This window comes from Tetrao urogallus (assembly GCF_951394365.1).
Source record: "Tetrao urogallus genome assembly, chromosome: 13".
In the NCBI taxonomy this organism is placed as follows: domain Eukaryota; kingdom Metazoa; phylum Chordata; class Aves; order Galliformes; family Phasianidae; genus Tetrao; species Tetrao urogallus.
Window position 1 is genome coordinate 8,453,476 of NC_136826.1, and position 26,787 is coordinate 8,480,262.

The following is a 26,787-nucleotide window of genomic DNA, read 5'->3' on the forward strand; positions in this document are numbered from 1 at the left end:
AAATCCATCTTTAAACCAGATCAAATTGCTCTCTAAGAATATATAAAACCTCCTACCCATTAGCTGTCCGAAGAGCCAACCATTCCTAACTTTTCTCTGCAACCATGCCAGCTTTTTTTCTCATGATGAGCCTTTTAGGTAGCAATTTGTCTAATACACGCTGTTCTGAAAAAGATTGGTTCTGTTTGTAATTTACAGAGTAAGCAAACATTAGTGGCACACTACATTTCACAGTCATGCTGTGATCCATCTCAGCAGCTGGTATAAATGGGGAGACCTGAATTTATACCTTAGACCTGAATTTGCCTTTCTATATCATGCAGTTTCTTTCCAGCTGAGACTATATTTTGCATTTCTCTAGTTCTTTTCTTTAGGTTTGTTGAAGAATCTCACTGTAGTGGACCAGGGTCCTGCAAAGCAGCCATCTCTGTGTCTGATCTGTAAGAGAGCTACCAAGGAGCACTTGCTACCTTTTCTCATTTTGGGAAGGAAAGGGGTAGAGATTGGTGACAAGTGGAAGGATTCATTCAGTTTTAACAAAGTCTGGTTTTTAATTTAAATATTAATTAAAAAAAAAAAAAGAAAAAAAAAAGGAAGGAAACATTTGAGCTGCAGGAACTTGCTCTCCCATTACCAGCAAGTGCAGCACTTGTAGCTGATAGTGTTCCTTTCTCTAATACTTATTTTAAAGTTAGCATCAACTACCATGCACAGATCTGATGGTTTCAACAAGTGTCCTTGTAAATGAGAGCACTACCCTGCTACCACGTATGATAGAATAGGGCCCCGATCACACGAGACAAGCCAGACATCTACTGCTCTATGGATTCATGGGACTGCTTCTAGTCTTCACAGCACAAGGACTTTTCTACCTGTTTTTGGCTATGCTCAATATAAGCTGTGTTTACTGCTCAAAGTATTGATCGTAAATTGAGTGTCAACACAAGCACTGAAAAGCCTGCTCCAGTAAAGCAGATGGGCCTTCTAAAACTTGTGAGGCGCTTTTCACCACCACCTAAAGAAAAATGCCTCCCTGGGTGAGTGCCTTCGATGCCACTTGATACAACAAGTGAAGTGATGCATTAGGAATGCTCCACAGATATGCTACAAGGAGCTGGTGGAGGCTTGTGGCTACTCCATCCTTGTCTGTGCCACTCTCGGTTTTTAGGCAGGTTCAAAACATTCCAATCAAGTACAGCTACTTTGGGAAACCTGTACTATCACCTTCTTTCACTATTCTTTCTTTGTGACCTCTCCAAGCCCTCAGCACTCCACAAAGTCTATTCTGGTGTAGGTGGTACAGAAGTTGTAAAGTACATTTTATTTTCTTTGCAGATGTAGTAACTACACAGAATACTCCATTTGCAATAACTTCTCATGGAATTTTGGGGTAGGTATGCATGGGAAAATGAAGCATTAAGGTTTTTGTTCTTGACAAAATCCCTAATGTTTTAGATGGGAATAGGAATTTTGGGGCAATCTTACAAGGAGCCAAATGCTGGTGGTGCTGGAGAAAGGGTTTTGGGGAAGGGAAGGTTCTCTAAAAAGATAGGTTTGGAGGTTCAAAAAACAAAAAAAAAAAAAAAAAAAGTTTTAAAAAAAAGAAAAAAAAGCTGTCTGGTTCTTCTTAGAAGAGATGAGAGAGTTGGAAGAAGGTTGGAATGTTCAGAGTGACAATCAACTAAACAGAAGAGACACTGTTCTCTCTATGCTCCTTGAAGAGTTCATCTTTTTGGCCTCCAGTCCATTCCAGCTGAGGAAGAACGGCTAGAGATAGAGATAGGCAATCCAGTAGACGATATTGAAGAGCAGGAAGGCAGTGGGGAAGAAGACACGGGAGTAGGAGTCCAGGCGGGAGATATGAATGCGGACCCTGCCCTCCCGCCACATCCCTGTCTGACAGTCCTCAATGCAGCAGAAGAACCTCTCACATTCCTTTCCTTCCAGGCATGGAGAGCCAGGGTCATCATCGTCATCCTCCTCTATCTCTGGAGGCCAGTGCATGATGTTGTTGATGTTGATGTTGATAGCAGTAAAGGATGGCATCACCTGTGCGCCAGCAGGTGGCTGTAATGAGGAAGGGTAAGTGGATTAAAGGAAAAGAAAATGCAAGAAAACGTGCTTTATACACCAAAAATTATTGAACTGTCAGTTGGTCAGTTCATAACATAGGCACAGTGCAGTGGAGGGACATGACTGTTCATCTCCCTTCTCTGCATCTGATTGGCATACTGCGAAGATTTGGCAATTACCTGCATGACTGTGAGTTTCCTCCCTGGCATCCTGGGGTGCAGATTTAGGCAGTAAAAATCTACTTGCTGTGATTCCCCAACTTTGCCACAGTCAGCAAGCAGGGTGTTTGCTTTCCATCTGTACTAGCTCCTTCCCTTATTCCCCTGAGCTCTGCTATCTCTGAGGGCAGAGCCACAGTCCAGATACGTCTTCTAGTTGCCGTCATCTGCTGGAGGATAGATGGGGCAAGGCTGTTTGCAATTCTTAACGTCGTGCCCCAGTAGAGGAGGCATATCACCAACCTCCTGGAAGAGCTCTCTCAACCTGTGCTGGGAAAGGAGTGCGGGAAGGTAGAGATCTGTCTTTTTGTGTGTTTGTCGTGTGTTGTGTGTCGGCTCAGAGGCCTGTTTCATCTGATGTGTCAGATGTATCTGCACTAAGCCTAGGCAGATCTCCAGAGGATTATGGCATCTCTGGGTTCGCTGTCTCCACACTCAGCAGATTTTCTGATGACAGACCACAAAAGACAGTATCTGCATCTCTGTGACCTAAGATACTTATGTAATCCTTAAAGATTAAATCTGTAAAGACTGAAGAGCCTGGGCGTGGATTGCTCTATCTTGAAGTGGACATTTATGTTTAGTCATGTAAACTATACTGACAAGCTCTCCAGCAATTGAGCACAGGGTTCCTGGCCCCAGCAGAGACCTCCTTGTTTTATGGGAGTCTCGGGGGATTTTTCTGGTTATGTCTGAATTTCAAGTTCTCTGACCCAGCACACAGATTGGTTTGAAAACCTTATGAACAAAGTACACGTCAGGCACTGAACAACTTCAGCAGTTTCCAGTGCAGGCTTAGGACAGAGATTCCTAAATGACTTGGAGTTCTAACAGTATGCAGCTCTGCTGGCTGGTCGCTTCAACTTACCAGTCTGGCTTTCCTGCTGTTGTGCTCCAGTGGCTTCTTGTTTCCCACCAGGTAGTTGAGTGTAGCATACTCCATGAGGGCTGCGAAGACAAAGATGAAGCACACAGACACAAAGAGGTCCATGGCTGTGATGTAGGAAACACGGGGAAGGTGCTTGCGGGAGATGGTACTCAGTGTGGTCATTGTTAGCACAGTGGTGATACCTAAGAGAAAAAAAAGCTAGTTCAGGTAACGAAGAAAAGCACTTCTGTCTTCAGCATGTTCTCAGCCCCTCAAACACCTCAATTTTCCCTCTCCTGTGGGAGAGAAATGACTTTAGACGTCTGGTCCCTTTTTTGCTCTGCTTAGCCAGACTTTGGTCCTGCAGTAACCTCTGACAACGCATCATGGAAAAAGAGCTGTCTGAAACCAGAACATTGCACAGGCTATAAACATGTACTGGTAAAGGAGCATGGAACTTGAACTCTGTTTAAGGCTGCATGCAGAGTTCAATGTCTTGGATGCTAGGAAATAACTGCTAGGCAGATGTCTTTGGGCAGGCAGTGGATGAATTGTTCTCCCTTTGAGTATTTGTCCCCAGGATAAAATTGGCCCAATGGCTCATCAGCTGGATGGGAGATGGTAATGAATCTCTTGTGGCTCAAATGGGGCTTGGAATGGATTTCTAAGTAGCATTAGTGCTCACAAACCTGTTTTCAGAGATCAGGCATTAGGAACCAATACACGATCAGCTCCAAGAGTTGGTATTGTGCTCTCAGCTACTGATTTTAGGATGTGGAGGAAGCTGTGGAATTTCACCTGCTCCTCTTTCTCCAGCACTCATCTAAATCCACCTGTCACAGGTGCTCACCCCCATTGGCTCGGGGTGGGAGCATAGCACGAGATTTTCATATTTTCTTACTGCATTTGCATTAGCAACTGCAATGCGACTTCCCACACATTTGAAATGCCAGTGGAGCTGGTCCAGTTAACATCACTGTAATGTAGGCCTATGGGCTTGAAATGTAGTGGGAATCATATATATGAAGAATGCACTACTCTTGATGTGCCAAGATCCTTTCCTACAGCAAAGGCCTGCCTCCTGTGGGAGCCTGCCCCTATTTTTTGAGACACTCACACTCACCACAGTGGTGTCCTTTTGCCTCTTGCTGTTCACTCCTTCCACAGCCATGGACTATGATGTACCTCCATTGGAAATGACACCCTTCTTTTCCTCCTGACCCTATCCAGGGCTCTAAAGAAATTGATTTTGATAGAGAGGTGGGAAGGAATGTTCAGAATGGATGGGTTCTGAATAGCCCTGCTGATGCTGACAGCCCCGTGTCTCTCCTCACCCAGCAAAGGCCTGCAGGCAGGGCTGGGAATGCTACCTTCAATAACAGGGAAAGTCAGATGGGCAGGGTGGAGGGACAGCACTGGGAAGCTGAGCTTTCTGCAAAATACAGATGCAGCTGAAGTGCATTAAAGATTTGTAAATCTCTCTCTAGCTCCTATCAGAGCAGGATTCAATCAACATGAGCTTTATCCTGCCTCAGAGAGCCACCGTAGATTGCGGAGCAGATCTGAACAACAGGTAGAACTGTTGGCATTCTCTGAGCTCCCACTATGGTGTAATTGACAAAGTCCGTACCTACTGAGCTTACAGCTCCTGCTGGAGTTTGGGATTCTATTTCTATGGCCAAGCAACTTTGCTCGTTACCCTACAACCTTCATGTGACTGGACCTACAGTGAGCCCCCAGGAAGTGATGAGGCATGTGGCTGGAGATCTTCAGTCAGTGCTGCAGTGCCACAGTACCACAGTACACCCCTTTCCTCTCCCTTTTCAAGCATAAGAATATCACATTGTCAGCTTAAGAAGACTGTGTTCAGAACTTAGATCAAGAAATGAGTCTTTTGCCATCTTAAAGAAGTCCAGTAGTTCAGGCAAACACAGATAGATAGAAATTCAGCTGAGCTTAAGGACAATGCTATAAAAAGAAAGGGGGATGGACTTCACTCAACTGAATAACGCCAGAATGCTTTAAGAGCTTTCATACTCCAACACTTCCAGTCTGCTAGTGTTGCAGCAGTAGTCAACAAGCAACATACATGAAACAGTCCTTCTCTTACCCAGAGACGTCCTGGCTGGTGTAGAGTCCCTCTTGATCCAGAAGGAAACCCAGGAGAGAACAACAGTCAGGATACAGGGAATGTAGGTCTGAATGGCAAAATAACCCATCCGCCTACTTAAGTCAAAAGAAACTGTCATCACCATGTACTCCCCTAGAAAACAAGAAATGAAAGAGACACTGGAATCATAACATGTAGTTTACCAAGGTACAGAAAGTTTTAGAATTTGGAGTGTTTCTGTTGCAGTTTACTAGTTGTTGTAAGTGCCCATCTGGCTGTTCTTGTGCCTGACATTGTGACTGCTCAGCTTGCTAGCTTCACAGATAGCAGTGTGCCTGGTTGAGGTAGACTTTGTGACTGGCTGGCATTGTGCTGGCTTGCTGTTTTAGCAGTTAGTGGGCTCGGTGGCTACCTCATTGGCAGGCTGGCTCTGTGGCTGAGTTTCTGGCTTCACGACCAATTTAAGAGCTGATTTTGTTTTTGCCTAACTGGCCAGCTGGCTGCCATGCACACTGAAAAGCACTCTGTTGGAGAAAGTTTCAGGAGCGTATTCATCTTCAGCTGATTGCTTCAATGGTTTCTTTTCTATAGAAAGCTTTTTAGCTATAACAAGGCTACATGGCCTATCTTGTCAACTAACTACCTGAGCTGCGACAAAGAAGGTTCCTTCAATCAGTTCTTAGATTCTGGTTCTATCCCTGGAAAAGTTATGTAGTGGTAGACATCCTAATTGTTCATTTTGCTACTCACAGCTGAAGTTCTTCCTCTTTTTCAGAGGCTTATAGTGAGGACTGAAATAAAGCAACCCGACAATTCTAGGGTTAAGATGGAGCCTGCAGGCAATTACCAAGAAAGAGAATTACAAATGGCATACTGGTGCATTCAAGACACTTTTACTGCACCACTCCTCATCGTGGTTTGTGCTGCTTTTCTATCCAAGTTAGGGGCTGTCTGCCAGCACTGGCAATAGTAGCTCTCTCCATGGTGGGAGAAGCTCGAACTTGCTGCTTCAGGGGACTGAAAAATAAGAACCACATACATTTGACTGTATAGTCAGCAATCCGAAGAGGCTTTTCTTGGTTGTCTATGGAAAGAAAAGGGGATGTGAGGAGCTGAAGGGCCTCCATTTCTTTATCCTTCACACATGCAGCATTTCTTCTGGCTCTTAAATTATAGTTCAGGTGTTCAGCCTCACACCACTTTACAGAAGGAAAGACCAAGAATTGAGAAAGACCAGAATTGAGATCTTCAAGTTCTGATTTCTCTGTGTTCTGATTATAATCACTCAGGAATTTACATAGCATCCACATACTTCTTTCTCATAACCCTTTGACTAGGGATGGCTTCAATCAGCATTGTCACCCCTAAGTGTTCCTGTGTCTGTGTTCTGGCCTACACTGCTTTGACTTCGCTGCACCCTTCATCTTCATTACTTCTGCTCCCATTAGCAAAGGTCCATCTTTCCTTTCTTAATGTTCCTCTAACTGTACTGTTGTGACCTCCCCTTCCACCCACAGAGTAGTCTGGTGGCCTCTGCATCTCACAAGGTCTCTGACGTACTGGTGATTCCGTGGGCTGTCTCCCTTTGCCTCACCTGCTCCAGTCCTGAGAACTTCTGAGGTGTTCCTCAGCCCTGTGAAGTCAAATTGGTAGAGCCTCCAGGTGCGCTGGTCGGAGACCTCAATGGAATAGCGTCTCCATCGATAGACAATCTCCTCACGTGGGTAGCCATCTGGGGAAAGGGGAACAACATCAGCAAGAGAGTACATGGCATGCCTCCCTCTCATACACCACCACCACAGAAGTACTTGCATCGTATTCTAGATCCTCTGTAAACATGAAGTTTTCAGGTAGATATTTCTGATGCCCTTGATCAGATCACCTTAGGTGTTCCTGCATTCAGTGGCTGCAGGGACTGCATCTCCCTTTGCTGACCACTTTCAGTTGTAGGGAAGGGAAGAGCAATGCTAGAAATGCAGCCTGAGGACTGCAGTGGTGGGAATTAGACTTGAGTTGGCGTAGCAGGACTCCCCCAGCATGAAGTCTTTAAGGGTTTCAGCATCCCTCGGCAGCATGTAGCCTTCACCAGTCCTCGTGGCTACTCTTCCTTCCCAGATATCAGTACACCACGAATACAGAGCTGCCAATGTGGGAAGAAATGTGGAAGAAATGTTCCTGCTCTAGGTCTCTATACCTCTCAACCTGGGAGCTGGTCTATGTATGGAGATGAAGGGTTGTGTCTTCCATTGAGAAGGAGATCTGGAGCATGGCTTCTCCTGGTTCTGGCTTTCTTGGCAAAGAAACAAGCCAACTGTGAAGAAGAGACCTTGACACCTACAAGAAAGCTCTTCAGAGGAGAAAAGGAGCAAAGCTTGGCAGCTAAATCAAAGTGTGTTTCTAATTATCAAGAATGCATAGCATGTTAATTAGCAAAGAATGAGGGATGGCAAAAGATGAGGCAATGGTATCTCCTCAGCTTGTTGCTTCCTACAGAAGCAACTCAGAGCCATGTGAGTTGCATCTCCTCTGTGGCAGGGGAAGCAGGAGAGGCCAAAAGAGGACTACAATGAGTAAATCAGATTTCCAACCAATGCATGAGGACAGGAATTTCTCAGTGCAAAAAGGCAAAATTATCAATGGAGATACAGCATTTCTGTACCAATGGGTACTGAAAGTACTCAAAGCTGGAGTCTCCCTTACTCTGTCCCCTGGGAGAGCAGGAAGAAAATGAAGTTGCAATGTGGAATATGTTGTTTAGAAGGTGAGAATGACAAGAAGGTCAATGAAATGAACACCTCCAGCTGTCCACCCAGATAAAGAAGAAACTCAGAGGTGCTGTGAATCTGTATCTGAATACCTCTTCTAGACCAAGATGGGAGGATGCTCTAGGGAGTGATCAGTAATGGCCTTTGAAGAGGAACACAGAAATCAGATGAAAATGCAGATAAAAGGGAAGAGGATCTCCTTTAAAAAGAGTTTTACTGTGCTGAAGTTTCTCTGCTTGCCTTCTAAAACTATTTTTAAAATATGGATACTCACAACTAGAAAAAACCAAAGGGCAGGAGTGAGTGTCCATTGGGAAATTCTGCAGCTGGAGCAGACATTCAGCCTCGATCGTCAGCCTGAGAGAGAAAGGGAGAGAGAGCGAGGCTGATGTTTTGTGCTAGCGAAGGTGGTTTGATTTCAACACCATAATGTGACAGAGGGATTCTCGCTTCCTTAAAAGAGAGACACTAATTTGTTGAAGATCAGTCTGGTTGCAGGAACATTTCAAAACAGCAGCAAAACAAAGCATATGTTTGGATATTTTCAAAGTGAGGAAAAACATCTAATTTTCACATTCAACAAGCCTTTTTGTTTAGTGAGCTTTTCAGATTCATTTCCGAGAGCGGGAATTTATGGGAAAAGCACAGATGTTTATTATCAAATCAAAATGACTGGGCTGACCAACACAAAAATTCAAACAATTTTCATGTTGGAAACCATTTATACTTCTGACTTCTGTCTCAGTACGATACAGAAAAATAGTTTAACATTTTGGGGGGGGCTCTTTTCTTAGGAAGAGGAGGCCCATTCTGCAACCATATTGCAAGTCTTAGAACATTGGCACTGGGGACCATCTCCACTACTCTGTCCCAGAACAGCTGGAAAATGCTGCCTTGACCACCTCCTTGCTTCCTCACCTCAGCAGCCAGCTGTAGGACCTTCTGCACATACCTGAGTGTGTAGAGCACTTTTCCATCATTCCAAATGCGGAGGAGCTGATTTGGGGTGGTTATCCAGTGAGAATCAGCCCTCTTGGAGTTCCTAAAAAAGGTATCTGGGATCCAGATGCGGCTCACCATGTTAGTGTTCAGTGTGAGGGCCTTCAAGGTGCTGTTGAAACGAAGACGCCGGTCGTACCATGTCTGAGCAAAGAAGATATCAATGGTGTATTCCTGTGAAAGAGAAAGAAGAATACATCTTTCTGAGATGGATTCAGGAAAAGCAGAGCCGTGTCCCCTGGTCTGGAGGCCGCTGATTTTGACTCACAGTCAGAACATTTACCTCTGGAATTTGGGAGCCAGTGTTTGTATCCACTGACAACTTTCCTAGCTCATCTCTGGCTCAGGGTCAGGACATCCACAGCACACGTGGGAAGAGCCAAGCACTGTGCAGACACCGACTAAATCCAGTCCTGAGTTCAGCTGCACATTTCAAACATAGCAAGGAAAGCCATTTGCCAGCTAGCCAGAGAACACAGACAGCTTTTTCTATTGTTTATCAGAACAAAGCCCAGCAGTGCTCCATACTCCTAATTTGTACGTGTAGCCAGAGTGGTGTTGTGCATTAACCCTGTGAAATACAGAACTCAGAGTGTAAATCATTTATATGAATAACAGAGACACTAAAGGTTCCTGGGCAGATACATGTTGCTGAAGATTAGAAAAGGCAGCTTTGGAAGAGGTGCTATGGATCCATCTCTTTTTTTGGTGCAACTGGTTCTACATTTATTTGAGTATTTTGTAGACAGAAAACAGGGTTTCCAGCATAATGAGAACTTTTGGTTTTAGTGAGAGACAGAGTACCCAGCTGACCCATAACTAGCACTTCTGGGAGGCAGCTCCTCATCGGATTGGACTGGCACTTCTTCACATCATTAGCCCAGCATTCTGCTGCTTGCTGCTGCTGCTGCTGCTGCTGCAAATCAGTTTGCTCCTTACACTTTTTTTCAGTCTGTCGGAGAAGGTGCTAATTAGTGCCATGCAGGAACATGTCTGGCACTCAGTGGTTGTCTGAACCAGGCCCCCAGCCTGAATCCAGGTCCACCAGCCCATGCTGATGGCTGTGACCTGCTCCTGACAGCTCCTCTTTGACTTGGTCTTTGCTCCCTGTCCGTGTTAAACAACCATGACCATGGAAGCATTGTTTCCTTCTCTTTTGGGCAAAGGAACAACATCTGACTTTGCCATCTCTCTTCCTCCCTCTATTGATTTATCTCAGTGTAATTTTTATAACTGTGGCATGTCCTCCCTTTGCTGCTCTCACTGCTGGTTCAGATCTCACTTCTCAAACCATGCCATTAAAATAAATGTGGTGCTCCTAGGGCACTCCCTCGGACATCGTGTCCTGCCTGGAGGAGGCAGAGCAGGGCAGCGCACAACTCTCTGCTTCATTTTCCTCACCCTTGCTCTGCTGTCAGCCAACCAGTAATGAATGATTCGTACCAAAAATGTCCCTTGCATAGGAATGAGACCGTAAAAAAAGAGCATTTGCCATCAGGTGGTCAATTCACTCTCTAGGCTGATCCTTCACCCTGGTTTGACAAGGGGATGAGCCAAGGTAATGAAAATGAAGTCCTAAAATAGCTCTAAATAAAAACAGATGCTGCACGTTAAGCTAAAGCAAGTTAAAAGTGATGGCATTGCCTCCACAGATGATTCAAAACAGACACGAGGAGGCACAGTGTTCCAGAGTCACATAGCTTGGACAACAGCTGTCCTCAAAGCCAGATGCACAAGCATGCCTGATGCCTGAACACAGGTGATGGGGAAAGACCCCTCCAGCATCTGAATGCCCTGAATCACAATGGGTACTGCTAGGAAGCGGGGTATGTGGTGATGGAGGCATGGCTTATACTGTGAAATAATGAGATAGAGATCACAGGCAGGCAAAGAAGCACTGGCACAGCACAGACAAGACGGGAGTGAAAGCCCAAAAAACCAACACTCCTTGGGGCCATTTTCTTTTCCTTGCCAGATGCTGGGGCCAAAGTAACGCAACACTTGACATTTATCCCAAACTTCTGAAAGCCCTGTTTGAGTCACTACAAGCTTACATTGCTCCTCCTCAGGAACAGGCATAGGAGAAAACAACAACAACAAAAAGGCAATGATATATCTAGGTTAGATGCCACCCATCAGTTCTACCACTTAACCGGAAAATCCTGGGACATCTCAACATAGGGTTGGCTGCTCAGGTCAGAGGACCTGCTGTGAAGTTCATTATTCAGGTCTAGGACAACCAATGCTAAAGTTTCAGTAGAGCTGAGGGTCAGACATCCCAGAGCACTTGCTGTCAAGCCCAGGCTTTCAGAAGGGATCAGCATTAAAGAGCTCCTCTTGTGCCATTAACAGCCTTTGCAAAAAGTATAGCATACAAGTCATTCAGCTCTTCTGAAAAATCAGAGCTGTTATTGTCAGTGTCTTGTAGTCTGATCTAATTTCAGTGGCTCTTACTCATGAGGAATCACTCACTGGCTGAGGTAGGTCCCTTGCCTTCAGATGGGGAGCCCACTGGGAAATGCTGCTATTTACAAATGTATTTTCATTCAGAATTTTCCGAGGTAAGATTTATACAAAAATGTATACATCTGGCATTTGGGCATCTCACCCGTAATTCTGGCTATTACTATGAATAACTCACTGCCTTTTCTGGATGGCCAGTCCTCTGATCCTTTTGATATTGCGCTTTTCACATTCCTCCTTCCTCCAAGGAAGTATCTGTGAAGGGAATGCTCTGCGGTTCCGCAAGGACCTTCTGACCTTGTGCTTCACTTCTCATTAGGAGACTATCACTTACATGACTGGCTGCAAAGCTGCCCAAAGCACCAGCACTGAGCAACAAAAACAGTGTGGAGTGACACTTACTCTTTCCATGGATCCTACCTCAGAAGACTCGCATCACTGTTTCAGTGAGATCCATTCCATGGAGCTGGACATCCAGAAAACAACCTGCTGCTCTCCAAGGAACCTGGCAGCAGGATGAGCTCAGCCCCTAAAACTTAAGGAAGTGCTGTTGCTTGAACTCCTGCACCCGTGCGTTTTCTATCCGCCACTGATTCATTCTCAAGCATCAGAAGGAGACTTCTCTACACCTCAATTTCCCATGTGAAAAAAGGTTATTGTAAAAAACGCCTCCAACATTACGGTACCATCTGCTGTGCGGCACATGGAGGTTGTTAACTTCTCTGTAACAGCATGGGCTTTTTAGGATTTTTCAACAGAAGGAACTAGAGAAAAAAGAGGTCTCACTCTAAGAGTTGGGCTGTGCCATTTGGATCACATGTGGAGTAGCACACACATTTTGACGTGAATGCAATCTTACACCAAACTTCATTTATAAAATAATATAGTAATCTATCGGTAGAGCAAACACTGAAATACACTGGAACACTCATGCGTTTATCTAAAGCCAAGGAACACCCTGCAGCATCAGCACTGCTGCCTGTGGGAGCTTGGATCTGGTCAGCCTTCCAGCATGACCTGCTGGCTGTTGTGCACCCCCATCAGCAGACACTGCCACACAGTTGGCCCCAGTTAGCTCTTCCTTGTGCCTCCTCTCCCACCTCTGTGCATACATGGGGAATCAGCCAGAATTTCCAGTCGGACTTGACCGCAGGAGCTCTAATCGAAATTAAGTTCCACCCTGTGGAACACATAACCAGAGCTAACACAAGTTAGGGCTGCCCAGTTTCAGACTAGCAGCTTAAACTCTCAGGGTCAGCACGACACCACCTGAAATCCACATTTTGCATTTTCAGGTTACCTTGTGCACCAGATAAACACAGTTGTGCACTGCCAGAAGATCCTTGTGTTGTGTAATTTGGAAACTGACACCTGTATTGGCGCCTGTCCCTCTATTCATCTGTGAGATTCTTCCTCTGTTTTATTTAGAGCTCAGGTTTCTGACAGATGCCAAAGAGAAAAGCAAAGCCACAAGCTCAAGATAAAAGTCTTCCTAAATTAGGATAAAGTTAAACATTTAAAGATTCATTATTATAATTATTGTTACTCTTTTGCAAATTCAGTTTTCTGAAGGCACGTGGGTTTTTTTTGGTGATTTTTTTTTCTTTTTCTTTTTCTTTGCATTCAGTAGCAACAAGAAATCTCCAAATAGAGGAGATGGAGACCAAGAAACAGGTTCTTTCATTTTCCTCTACTGAAGAGAGACCTTGAAGAAATCCGAAATAACTGGGATGAGGAATTAATACCCTCAAATAAATAATAAGGTTCATTCTAGCTTTTATTGCTCTGATATTTTTCTCTATTTGTGGCACCCAGTTCCCTCTGCATCTCCAAGCACATCTCTTGTGCAGAACAACAAAGCAACCTGCTTGCCAGGGAAGCATGGCTAGCATTTCAGGTGGGCTGACATGAATTTGCTGGGTCCACGCTGTCACTTCATCATGGAGCTAAACAAAGCGACTGTTTCAGGCACACCCTTTGGGATGCTGCACCACTCAGTAAAATCTAAGGAAATATTGGAGGAGACCCAGGAATGGGGTATATTTCTTTCAAGGCCTGGTGGGTGCAGCTCACGCTAGGAAGCTTCTCCTTCAGATCTAGCTGCACTGAGCAACTCCCCACCCACACAGCCTTGTGCAGGCGAGCATTTCCCACTCCACAGCATCCCACGCATCCCTCCCTACCTGCAAACAGATCTGACAACACCTGAGCTGCTCCCTGCAGTCAGCTTCACATTGGGGGGAACACACAAAAGGTCTAGAGAAGCTCTCCATGCTTTGATAGCTAAATAAAATAACCTTATTTCAGAATAACCTTCAAATCTGATGCAGAATTTCTTGTCCACCGAGACTGTGAGCAGAAACATCCTTCTAGAATGATGTGTAAGCACTGTTAAAAGGCAGCAGAGCGTACTTCTACTGACAGCAGTGGCTGATGCCTGCCAGAGGTTGGGCAGTGCCAGGATTCCCCTTGTCCTGTCACTGACCCACAGTAACGACCACTTTGCTCTGAATGCCCCCATTTCCCTGCTCCTGCTCCTAAATGCAGGGTGTGATGGAAAGGAAGGAATAAACCTCCAGTGCAACAGAACTGTGCAAACCTCAAAGTGAAGGGAGACTCAGTTTTGTCTTCCCAACGCAAAGAGCAAAAGAAGGAGAATATACATTTCACTATGTTTGCAAGATCCTCCTCTCCAAATCACATCCCAGAGAGCTCTCTGGCCATGATGCTGGAGTGACTGCGGGAACTCTCAAGGACAACAGGAACAGAGCTCCAACGATCTGCGTTTTCAAGGTGACACACTGAACTTCCCATCTGTTTCACTTCTGCAGTGCCGTCCTTGTCTAAATGTTTTTTGCCTCTGCCCAGGGAATCTCAGTTGAGACAGCATTCTTTTTATAATACAATCTCGCTGTTAAAAACCGTCACCATGTCCCGTGCTCTTGTCAGGTGCCTTTAAACAAGTCATGCTGTACACGCTGTGCTGTCGATTGCAAACTCCCCAGCCATGGTTTGCTCACCTTTGCAGTCTCTGCAGATAGAACTGGACAGGGCTTTCAACACCAAGCACTGCCTCCTGAGATCTCTGCCTGCCAGCTCCCATGCATGTGCAAGCAGGGACACAGTGCTCAGTCCCAGCTGCACAAAAAGAGACCTAAACTTTGAGATATCTTTCCTGTAGTGCAGTTCCCTGTCAGAGCTTCCTTCACATAAAACAGGCAACTATGGTGAGGATGACAAATAGAGTTACAGATTCCAAAATAGGCAGCTGTAGTTCTGGTAACTTCCAGGTTCCCAGCTGCAGACCACCCTGTGCCATAAAAATTAACTGGTTTGCTGACACAGAGCGATTTGAGCGTGTTTGAATGCTAGCCATCCTGCTTTTGAGTAACTCTGCTGACCAGGAAAAGCAGGCTTTTATACCCACCAACAAGCCCAGACTGCTTCTTTCCCCTAAACCCTTCAGTCTGAGCTATTCTCTTGTAATGCCACGTGCTGTCCTTCAGTATGTTGTCTCGTTATGTGAAACCCCCAAGACAAGTGATGATTTTCGTTGTACCTGCTCCTCTGTTCATGGGAACGTAACCCAGTACACAGAAATCTGTCACTGTGAACTTCAAGGGCACGTGACCCAGATGTGTGTTTTGTAGCATCTGCTTAACAGTCATTACCCAAAGGATCAAGGAAAGTCCTTGAGTCGAGACATGACATCAGCCAGACTCCGGTTTATAGAAGCACGGTCTGTCTGCACTGTCCCCGACGAGGCTATTATTGAAAAGGCAGAGGCATGGGATGCTATATACAGATGGGACAGAATTGATTAAAGAGGAAGATCCAGAACACTTAATGAAGTACTATGCAAAGCACCACAGGGAAGAAGCTGCCTCCTTTCAGTTTGTATTCACATCACTCTCAGGACAGGGCATGGCCTGGGTGGAAAATGATGTGTGAACACCTTCAGAGCCAAGCAGGGATGCAGCCCAGTTACTGCGGTCTCTAGGAATTGCCTGGGTTGCTTGCAAAGCAAAGCCACCCATGGCTGAAGTGTTGTTTGCATTTCAAACCTTACCTCTGAATGCATGATGTTGGTCTTACAGCAACTCTGAGCCAGAAGAAGAAAACAGGTGTCAGGAGAGAAAAGGTGAGGACAGAACCTCATAAGATAATGGTAAAAGAATACTTAGCACTTTGGGCAGTTGCTCTTGTTTATTTGTCCTTTGAGCTGAGATTTCCTTTGAAAGGGCTAAAAGCTGAGCCTTCTCACTGTATGCAATTAACTCAACAAGGCTGCTACCCCAGGACAGCCTGGTAAGATTCAGATGAGATGCTGGAATTCCTTTAATTGCACCTCCCGTTCCCATGCCACTCACTGCAATTAAAATGAAGCACCACTATGGGCAGTCTGAAACTGCCCAGGACTGCAAAAGTAGCTGCTGCAGCGCCCTGCAAAGCGAGGTGGGCAGGCCCATTAATCCCCTCCCAGGCAGTGCACTCCAGAACATCCTTGGAAAGGCCCTCCTCATGGGGACATCCCCAAGGCTCTTATTGCCTGAATACGGTCTGTTCCTCCTGCTTGGGCCTGCTCATTGCCCCAGCTCTGCCTCCCACAAAAGCCAAGGCAGGAACAAGAGCTGCAGGGAAATGGCCCACAGATGAAATGAAGGAAAATGGGAAAGTCCACCAGATGGCTAATAAATGACATTAAGCATGTAGCTGTATTGTTTCAAAGCACTAAATCAAGCATCCTGCTGGGTGTAGGGCTCACCAACTGGGTGTATCCCTCCGCCTTCCGCCTCCAACCTGACACCTCATGCAGAAGGGACTTTTGGTACAGCAGCACCACTATTTTTTTTTTTTAACCAGATCCAACATATCCTGGTTCACCCAATGGACTGGGAGGTGTCAAATTCAGCACTGTCTCTGAGACTTAGGCTCTGATTCTCACTTACACCCAGTTCTTTCTGCACTACTTGGGGAGAGCTGAGAATCTTACAGAGGCCAAGTAGTTCACTGCAAACTGTAGACCTCTACAGTGGTCTCAGCACTCTGCTTTCATTCACCTCCTATTCCTCTCTGCTCTCCCTTCCATCTGTAGCTCATGACTCTGCTTCTCCGCCTCATCAAGAAGGCATTGCTGCCCTGCCCATACACCCCCACAAAGAGAAACAGCTTCAATTATAGTGGCCCTATTCAAGCATCACATCATTTCCCACCCCCTTGCTACCTTCTTGTGGGACTTTGCTTCATCGAGTAAGGCGTACGCTCTCCAGGGCAGGGACTGTCTCTCTCTATGGACTGAAACATGCCTAATGATCTCAGCTGGATGCTAATTCTCATGCAAAGAGAATAAAGAAAGTCCCTCCCACTCCAGACTTAATGATGGAGAAATTGTTACAGAAGCTGTGATTTGAGGTCAAGATGGCAAGGAAAGGGTGGCAGAGAAAGGAAGCCATGAGAGCTTTGCTTTCTATGTGGATCAGAGCTGGAAGCTTCCTCCCAGTACAGAAATTGCATAGCATGTCACAGAAGCGCGCAAAACCAGAGAGGATAAGAATGGACAAATGATGTCAAGCAGTGTCCTCTTGTCCCCACAGACTCCTACTGCAGGATTTTAGGAACAGAGTATGTGGAGCAGGGAATGCACTACAAGTTTCTCTGAACTATGCTCTCCTCTGACTGACCTACTTGCTCCCAGCAAAACTGAGCTCTCAAACTGCCTTTTCATGCAGCATGCAGGCAGGACGTTGTGCAGAAGCGATGCTAACCACCAACCATGGGAGCTGTGCTGTGACCAGGGGATAAATCACAGTGTGTGATGGGCCAGCAGACCTACATGAGAAGTCATAGAAGCATTTAAGTTGGAAAAGCCCTTTAAGATTAATCCAACCATCAATCTAACACTACCAAGTCCACTACTAAACCATACCCCTAACTGTTACATTCACAGCATAAAGCCTCATGAGGAAAAAGCTATGGGTGGGCAGCACGGCTCAGCTCTCCAAGAATCAGTGAGCCAGGATGACACCTAAGAGACAGGCCTACGTCCCAGATGGAGATGCTACACTGTCCTCTCACCAAAACAGGTCTCAGAGGGCACAGTGCACCCCCCCACCCATGTCCCTGGGTTACTGTCCATTGTAAAGAAAAATGTGTGCTGGCCAGGAGGAAAAACAGTGTTTGCACGTAAAAATCCCTTTCTAAACCTCATCTCCAAGGAAAAAATACATACCTAAAAAAAGAAGAGAAGAAGAAAGAAAGAAAATCTGAGAATCTGAGGAAGTTCTGCTTATGCAGAGTGGGATGGCTTTGTGCCCTCTGCAGAAATCATCACTCCTGACACTGTTCTCTCCTGGTCCTAGATAAAGAACGAGTGTACTCTGCTCCGATGACTCTTTCAAGGAAACCTGTTTCATCTTGTCTCTCATGCCCCTTGCTGTGCTTGCCAGCTTTTTCTCCAGGCCCTGCCAGTTCCTCAATTTAGCTCCTTCTCCCCGCTTCATGTTGTTTTTCCTTTCTCAGTTCTTCTTTTCAAGCTACCATAAAATCACAGCCCAGCCTAATGTGATTTCAAGGGAGCACAGGCTGAGAGAAGCAGCTGAGAGAAAGGAATCAGGTTACAGAAGAAGGACAATTTCTGTATCAGTTGTTGAATATTCAAGGGCAAAGCTAGCTGGACCGCAGTTACAGAAGGGACATCAGGCCAAGTGACTCTCCAGCAACACAGTCACATTTCAGACAGGTGTGACTAACATTTGGAAGCCAGGACACCAGCCACTGAGCAAGCAGGTCCTGCAGCTCTGCTGCTCCAGGCTTCTTACTCCCCATAGCATCTGGTTGCTGCAAACGGCTCTTTTCCTCAAAAACCAGAGCCCTATTTTTGTTCTGTGTAGATCCATTCTATGCATACTCCCCTTCCAAAACTCACCCCAGCTCCTGTAGAAGCAGATCCAAGAGGAAGTGTCAAAAACAAGACTTACTGTGTTCATGACATACTCGCTCTGACCTCCCATTCCCAGCCACAAGGAGTTCCCTTTCCCCACTCCTATGTTTTGGCTCACACGTACCCCGTGCAGCTGCCTGGGAGCTGCCACTGCCACCTGCCATTCGAGATCATCAGATGGCTAAACCATTTCCAGCTAACAGCAGGCCAGAGAACAACTACAGAACCCTGACAACAAAGCTCTCTTTGCATGAAGATGGACATAAAACGTCCCAACTACCATCAGCTCCACACCACCAGCGTATGCCCAAGGCTGCTGACCAAGCTCACTGCTGTGCCCACAGTGCAGCAGGCGTGATTTTTCCGTAGTTTGAGGAGCTGTTGTATTTGGCATATATTTGGGACCTGTCTCAGCAACACGGCTGCAAAATGGCCACAGCGAAGCAAAGTGGTGCTGGGGAAGGCTGGCCTGCTGTATGCAATACAGCTGTATGGCTGCAAAGCCCTACCTACCCCCTCACTTGTGACCCTAACACATCTCCCACCAGCACAACAGGCTGAAGACTCAGGCACCCAAGACGTGCATGGGAGGAGGCAGAGAGAAGCGGAGCTCTGCCACAGCCCCGTGTGGAGGCTCAGGCCTGCTCACATGCGCTTTGTGTTATGGGTGATCATACAGCAGCCCCTCACTGACAGCCTCATCACATGAAGCCAGGGTGAGGAGCCCTGCCCTGACACCATAAGCTCTGTCTCCATCTCCCAGCACCTCTACTGGGATGTAACAGACCGAGTATTCAGCATTTAGCATCAAGGCACGGAGAGGTTTGTGATGCATATTGCCTGTGGTCCCCCGCGGCTGCTGAATTTGGAGAAACGTGCCATTTCACTGCACACTTACTGCAGGCAGATTTCACGCCAGCCTTTAAGGGAGATGGTAGGATGGCTTCATTTGAGGGTGCGGGAAATAAATAGAACCAATATCTACTGAAAAAACTTTTCTGAAAATAAACTAAAAGCGTCAAAATCTAAAGTGAATTACTGCAACCACATCGTTTCGCTTAGAAACTTTTTTCCATCAGTAAGCTAACAAAATATTTTGCTTTACCCTTATCTGATTCATTTTATTTCAACTTCTATTTCCCAGTCCTCATTCTGATGCTTCAGTTATAGCGCAGAATTTATCACCATATGAAAAGCAAATCAAAGCATTCTGATGACACCACATGTAAATGTTTTGGTTGTCCCTCAACCCGTTTGCCCTCAGAACGCTGAAGAATTTTGTGTTTTTGTCCCAACTAAGGTGGGAGGATGGAGCAAAAGCTGCTCCCCCGGTGCTGGCTGTGAACCCCAGATCACAAACCCCAGCCTCTACCACCACACTGACTTTCCTCTCGTGCACCTTAAATATCCTGAACTCTCCTGTGAGGAGATCTAAAGCCTTCAGCTCAGATAAATCAACTGCCTTAAAAATAATTCAGCCCATCAAGTGACAACTCTTGGTACAGCTCAGAGCCTATATCTTTCAAATTTGACACAATAGTGCTTTCCCTTTGACTTGGAAGAATCAATTTAACGAGGTTCAGAGCACAGATTAGTACTGGAGTCAAACACATGCTTCCTGGCCTGGCCACAAATCCACGTCTGTGCTGAGACGTCAGCCTCTGGGTACCTGAAGAGCAGCTCCATTAGCTGATGGGTTTGTGATGAAGACAGCCGCATCCGCACTCCTCTCAATGAGCTGCAGCTGTGTGGCTGCTCCAAGCCTGCATCCCCCAGGCACATCCAGGCAGAATTCCTGCTTCTCATTGATCCAAGCCACTTCCACACCTGCGCACCCCAGAATAGCCTCTTCTGATGCTCTGGCAGAGGGCAAAGCTCCTACTGACTGAGATCGCTCAGGGATGTCCCTGCAGTCTGTCTACCCCAACCAGAGCAAGGAGAGCCTCCCTGCTTTTGGAAAGCTGTCATTAGAGTCTGCTAACAACAGTAGCCCCAGTGCTGGTGGAGACCCCTGGAAAGGGAGGCCTAGATGCAGCTTCTGTGGCCATGAACTATGTTAGAAAGGTTTTCTCTGATTAAAGGTGAGGAATTGCACGTTACAACACAAGCACCTCGGCTCACCACAGTAAACATCCTTCCCTACCTGCAAGGGCTCTGGGCTACCGAACCCTGCATTAAGATTGGATGACAAAATGGGAGCTTTCTCCAACAGCTGGCACAAAATAAATGCAGAATTGAGCCACATCTGCCAACAGAAGGCCAGAAAACAGATCTGTGAAAGAATTTACAGAAGCCACTTCCTTAATTACTGGCTTTAGGTCTGATTTTTGAGTGGCCCTGTGAAGATCCAGGAGTTGGGCTTATCCTTATGGGATCCCTTCCAACTCTACTGTATACTATAGGGTAGTCTATGAATTATGAATGCTGACTTATCCCACACTGCCTGAGATCTGCAGGCTTCTTGAGCACCATATTGACACTAACGGGTGCAGTCACCATCCCCATTTAGCATCTGACTGGGGATGTCAGTTAACTCTGGGGCTTTGCTCTCTGAAATGCCTCCAAAAAACAGCACTTTTCCTCTCCTGAATCCAGCTGTCCAGGTTTTCATCTTTTATTGAGCTCCAAATTTTAGAGGCAAAGCCCCAGCTTTTTGTTCATCTTTGCTGATAACAAACTCCCCGTGTTTTCTGCACAATAAACAGCCTATAAATAAAATGCCGACATGGATGTCACACAGAAAATATCTGGAGGGGATTAGTGTATGTTCTAGATAATAAATGGAGCTGGTTGAATTATTCATAGTGAATAAATCAGCCGTTATCTGGTTTGGGAGCAGACCCTGAAACTTGTGAAGCTCCTGGGATACGTTCAGGGTGGAAGTAACTCATTTATTTCATTAGACCTTCTGTGCTGCTCATGATTTGTCCCACATGTAACACGCGACCGCTGCTATTCCTCAGTGGCCTCATGGATTTTTTCTTAAGACAGTGACAAACGTTGGCTCCAGGAGGGCTGATGCCCTTCTCTGCCTACCCAACTGCACCACCATGGGAACATGATTGGCTACATGGGGAACACTCCCTCTCCTAATGCTTGGGCACACAGGGCCAGGCTCAGGCGGCCGATTTTGAATGCCAAGGAGTTGAGAGATAAGAGTGCTCTGAGCAAACGAGTATTTGTGGAGCTGTTATAAACGCACCGCCAGCCCCAGTGAGGAGCTGTGCCGAGCCGCCACTCAGGCGTGGAAACCAATGGCCAGAAAAAGCACCAGGACCCTTCATACTCATTTCCCAGCACTTTACATTTCTACAGCATAGATCTTTATCGGGGACCCAAACCTGACCTTGCTCATTACATGAACGTGTTTCCTGTGCTGCGCACCAGGCAGGCCAAGAGTTGTGCTTGGCCCCTGGCAGATCGCTGCTGCGCACTGTAGTCTCTGCAATCCACCCCAGCCGGGGTGCATCTGGGCTGTTGCCTCCTAAACAGATGATTTGTGAAGCGTGTTTAAGTCCTTTCAGTTGAGAAGCGCTGTGCAACTGCTGGAGTATTATCAGGGAAGGAGGGGGAAGTAACAGATTCCCTTTACCTATAGGCTTATCTTGCGCTCCAGAGCACAACATTCAAGCATCTTAAAAAGCGAGCCATTTTCATTTCATTTCCTTCCTACTTATTCCAAAGCAGCTGAAGCTAAGTATAATCAAGACTTAAGTGTTCCTCAGAGCCAGACAATTATTACCGGTCTCGCTTTCCCCATCTATTAAGAAGAAATGAAGATATTAACCCGAGCCTTGCAGCCTGACACCAGGGCTGTCACTCAGGGCTTCCCACAGTGGCTCCCATGCTTGCTGCCTTCCCACAAACCCAACTCGCTCCTCAGGACGCATCTCCACTTCAGAGTGAGATGCCACTAAATGCCAAAGGGCTCTCAGTGAGGCTTAGCCCAGTAGAACCCAGCTCACCTCTTGGAGATCTTTGCCCTTACTGCTGGGACAGCTCAGCCAATCACAAACAGCTGCCAACTCACCGCACGCAGTGGCACCCATGGGGATTTTGCTCCAAGAGCCATGCTTCAGCCTCTCTACCACCTGCAGCTCCAAGCGGGGAGGAAGCAATGAGGGCAGCCCCTGCCTCACCACCCCATGCAGAAAACCCCGCTGAGCACCCGGCACCCCAGGGCTGCAGCCCCCTCCTCACCGCTGCCCCACGTCAGCTTTAGCTTTGGCAGCCCGACCTTCCCTTCCGGCTCCTCGGGGTTTCATGAAAGGAGTCAGTGGGGAGTTCTCTTCATTCACGCTGTGCTTATACTTTTAAATTATAAAGTGTGTCAAATGAGGATTTAATTTATAGTTAACAAGACAACGTTTGTAAATTAATTATTCATCATCTGATAACGAATAAACATTTCCCCTGTTCTTCCCCCATCCCTCCTCCCTTCTTCCCAGGGTTTCACGAATGCATCATACATGCAAATCTATTAAATCTATTCTGCAATACTCTAGACACGGAAAAATATGTTCTTCATCCTCAATTTCGTTAGCGTGTTGCATGGTAACTACTGCAGCCAGGCACAGCATTATGAATTTAATTGTGCGTAGCTTCTCCTTCCTAAAGAGGGGAGGGAGAGAATATTCAACACGTGCATTTGGACATATCAACCTCCTCGGGTACCAGTCTCCCCCTCAGTGGGGGAGGTAAGAAAATAATTTGCTGCAATAGTGGAGGCAGGAGCTCAGTGCTACCCCATGGAAATCGCACACACTTCAGAAGCAGCAGAACCTGGCAATCCTGGTGAATGGCAGAGCACTGTTTTGCTCTTTTTGTCTTTGGTATCATTAAGACCAATGTGGTCTTTTATCAAATTTGGCTACAGAATCATCTTCTCTGCTTTTAACACCCTTACATGCACCACAGAGGAGTCCCTCCAGCACAGAACTAACTTTACCTTCACTACCTCTAAGCCTGAGCACCTGAAGACACCAAGGCAAGCCCCTGGCTGAGCAGCACATGTCCTTCCACTTGATCAGGAGGCTGCTGCAGTGCACCATGTTCTCTACCTAAAGTCCTTGAGCCTCACACTTGGTTTTGCTCAAGAAAAAAAGTACATTGTAACTCAGACCTCTGGGAGGAAATGGAGAGCAGGAATTTCTTCATTGTCAAGCTGGGAACAGAAGCAGTTTTTTAGTCCCACCCATGCTGACCCTCACAGACACTTCATGGGCTTCCTCAGGACTGAAAGGCACTCAGCTCCAACCTTTTTCAAATGCTTTATTTCTACAGAACCATTTCCTGAGCGTTAAGCATCCCTAAAGGAAGGCGATCCAGAGCTCTAGGTGCCCTTGACACCAGTTAAAGCCATAATCTATAGAGATAATGCCATTACTAAACAAAACCAGGAGCAAATACCTTCAGCAAACAACCAGTCAGTGGCAAATTTGAACCCAAAGCCCCATCCTTATATCCCCAACTACCACAGCCCTCCCTGGCATCTCTGCCTGCAAATAGACTTAAAAAAAGCAAAGCAGGTTTTTGCACCAGGCTTAGTGACATGCCAAGGACGCCTAACACCGTCTGTGTTAATGAGAATCTAATTGGGCATCCAAATCTGTGGCACAGCCTAGAAAGCTAAGCACTGTGGGTGATAACTCATTTGGCTTGAGGTGCTGCTGGCTGGCACCCAGCGGCAGCAGGCAGCACTGGAAGAGCTCACAGCCATGTGCCTTTCCCCAAAGGCATCTTCTCAATACCGTGGGAAGCCCAGGTGCCTCAAACACAACAGGTTCAGGGGAAGAGAAGCCACGTGTACCCCTTTGGAAATCCTACCCCACTCAGCAAATGGAGCACAAAGCACTGGGTACTGATAGAAATGGCTTTTCCTCAAACCTGTTCATCTCAGCCCTACTCTGTAGGGTTGCATCCTTCTGTAGGCCACAAGCTCCTAAACCCCATTGCTATTATTTAACCGTCTCTTTGCTTTCTTTCTGGTGACTGCCCCAGAGCTGGCACTGCTTGGAAAGTCCTTTTCACAGAGAGAAGAGAATGTAAAATATGCTCAAGTACCTAAATAGGAAACAAGACTGCCATTCTGATGTACAAGAGATACCAGGAAATCACTTTACATTTCTTCCCCTTCCAAACCTGTCTGTGTTCCGCTGACTCCTGAATGTTAATGTTATTTATGACAAGTGATTGATGAGAAGGATGCAGAATTCACACCCGGCCACAGGGCATTTTCAAATCACCTATTCATTTTTAAGGACCGGAATCAGTTTTGCATCCTGACATGATTTATCATTTGGAGGTTGAGCAGCAGCTACGCAGTACCAGCTTTCAAGCACTGACAGAGCATCACCAGGCAGAAGGCAGCAGTGAGTGGTTAACCCTGTGAGGAGCGAGAAAAAGATCACAGGACACCAATAGGCAAACTACGTTGTTTTCCTGGAGCCTCCTCCTCTGCCAGCACATCAGATGCTCCTGCAGCCTTCGGATGTACAGGTCTAACCTAATAGCCACAGACACAGAGCTGTATTTCTGAAGGCAAAACTAGGCGTTTACCTTCTATACAGTTTGGCCTCATGCACGAGAAATGTTTACACCCAAGATGTTGTCATTGCAATGCACCTGAAAGAGATCAATGCAACATTTCTCTTCCAGTAGGCCTTTCAGCTCGCATGAGGCTCTGTGTCTGCAGCAGGCACCACAGACACACAGGCAGAGCAGCTAAAGGAAATCTCACCATGGTTCTCAGGAGAGATCCAGATCTGAGATTCTGGTTCCCTTCCCATGGAAATGTGCATTCCCTCAAGTTGTGGATGGGAAAAAGAAAAAGGAAAGATCGGGTATATGGGACAGGCCTGACAGCTGAGAGAAGGCAGAGCTTCCTTTGCAGAAGCAGCTCTAAAAATGGGAATGATACATGCCTAGTAAAGACAGCCTGGATCATACATTTGATGCCAGCCTGCCAATGAAGCAGCCAAAGTTCAGCTGTGACACTGTGGCAGCCTTGTTACAGCCCTTTTCTTGTTCTTTAGAAGTTCCAGGTGGGTGCAGCCTCTCTCCTAAGCCAGGAGAAGAATTCAGCAGTGCAGATGGCAGAAGGCTGCCAACCAAGGTGACAAGTCTAGCTGTCCTCAGGACCTTTAGTATCAACCCAGCATCTCAGGAAGGTTGGTTAAGCTCAAGTTTGAATCAGGGAAGTTGCTTCAGAGGATGGGGCAGGAGACATGCCCATAAAAAAGTCTAATTGGGGATGTCATGTGGAGGTGTCTTCAGATCTCTGGTCACTGCTGGGAGGAAGTCCTGTGACCCCTTCAAGGGGCAAGGATGGGCAGGGAGCATGGAGACGGCTGTTTTATCTGCCTGATTTCACAATGTACTGCATAACTGAACATGCCTGAAGCCCCAGTATTTGCTGCCAGACTATTAGCCCAGTGGATCAAAAACCACTAAAGGACTGGGATGGACGTGCATACTTCTCACATCTGCATCACCATGGCGTAAGCTTTGTTTCTTAGGAAACCAGACTAACAGTGCCTAGTGCCTCTGCTTTGGGGAAGAGCTGAACTCTGAGTGAGTTCTTCTGAGCCACTCTCTGCTCCCCACCCAGTGTGGTCACGCAGATCTCCAAGAGATCTATAAAGAGGTAAAGGAAACATGAGGAAATGTAGCGTGGCTTGGTTTGATTCCCTTGGCACACCTTCAGGCAGGTCAAAGCAGATGTGTGCTGGCAGCCAGGGGTGGCCGCCATACAGCCTGTGTTAGGCACCAAGGGCTGTGGCTCTTTTTCGGGGTACCAGACCCACAAATACAAGGACTGAAAGGGCTGCTTTGAAATGATTTTTGGATTGAAACTTGTCCTACATCTACAGTGCCATTCCTCCATCCTCTGAAGACGTTCCTCAATGAAAATTTTCTATTTGTACCCATCCTGAGAACTCTTTTTTTCCCCACCCCCTTGTTTTTGGGGCAGGGGGCTTATTTCTGCTTCATTCTGCATGGAGAGAGACAAAAAAAGAGTCAGACTGTCCTGGCTCTCTCCCTTGTCCTCTCTGTCGCATAGCCCCTTGTCTTTCAAAGTCTGGCAGAAGATGATAAATATCTTCACACTGAAAACAATAATGAAGGCTTTCTGTGAAAAATAATCAACACTTGCTCTCCAGTGCATAGCCTGGAGGTTCTGCAGAGCGAGGAGCATCTCTATTGAGTGTTTCCAGAGCTCCCAATGCAGCAGAGGCTTGAACCATGAGCAGAAGCCATCACAGTGATGGTGGCATTATCTAAGACAGCAGGAGCAGAAGCAGAGTGTTGCACATGAGGCCTTCCCTTCCTGCTTCCCCCTCCCAGCATCA

The 26,787-nt window shown here is 46.5% G+C and overlaps 1 protein-coding gene across 1 annotated transcript in view; it reads right to left on the reverse strand.

The window, feature by feature from the left end:
- Positions 1-1,767: 1,767 nt before the first annotated feature.
- Positions 1,768-26,787, reverse strand: part of LOC306951278 (gamma-aminobutyric acid receptor subunit gamma-4) — a gene marked incomplete at both ends in the record, with an annotated part of 31,111 nt that continues 6,091 nt past the window's right edge. The window contains 6 exons of the mRNA XM_079541749.1: positions 1,768-2,067; positions 3,160-3,362; positions 5,270-5,422; positions 6,864-7,001; positions 8,309-8,391; positions 8,987-9,207. Coding sequence (XP_079397875.1) covers positions 1,768-2,067; positions 3,160-3,362; positions 5,270-5,422; positions 6,864-7,001; positions 8,309-8,391; positions 8,987-9,207 — 1,098 coding nt within the window. The remainder of the gene's footprint in view (positions 2,068-3,159; positions 3,363-5,269; positions 5,423-6,863; positions 7,002-8,308; positions 8,392-8,986; positions 9,208-26,787) is intronic.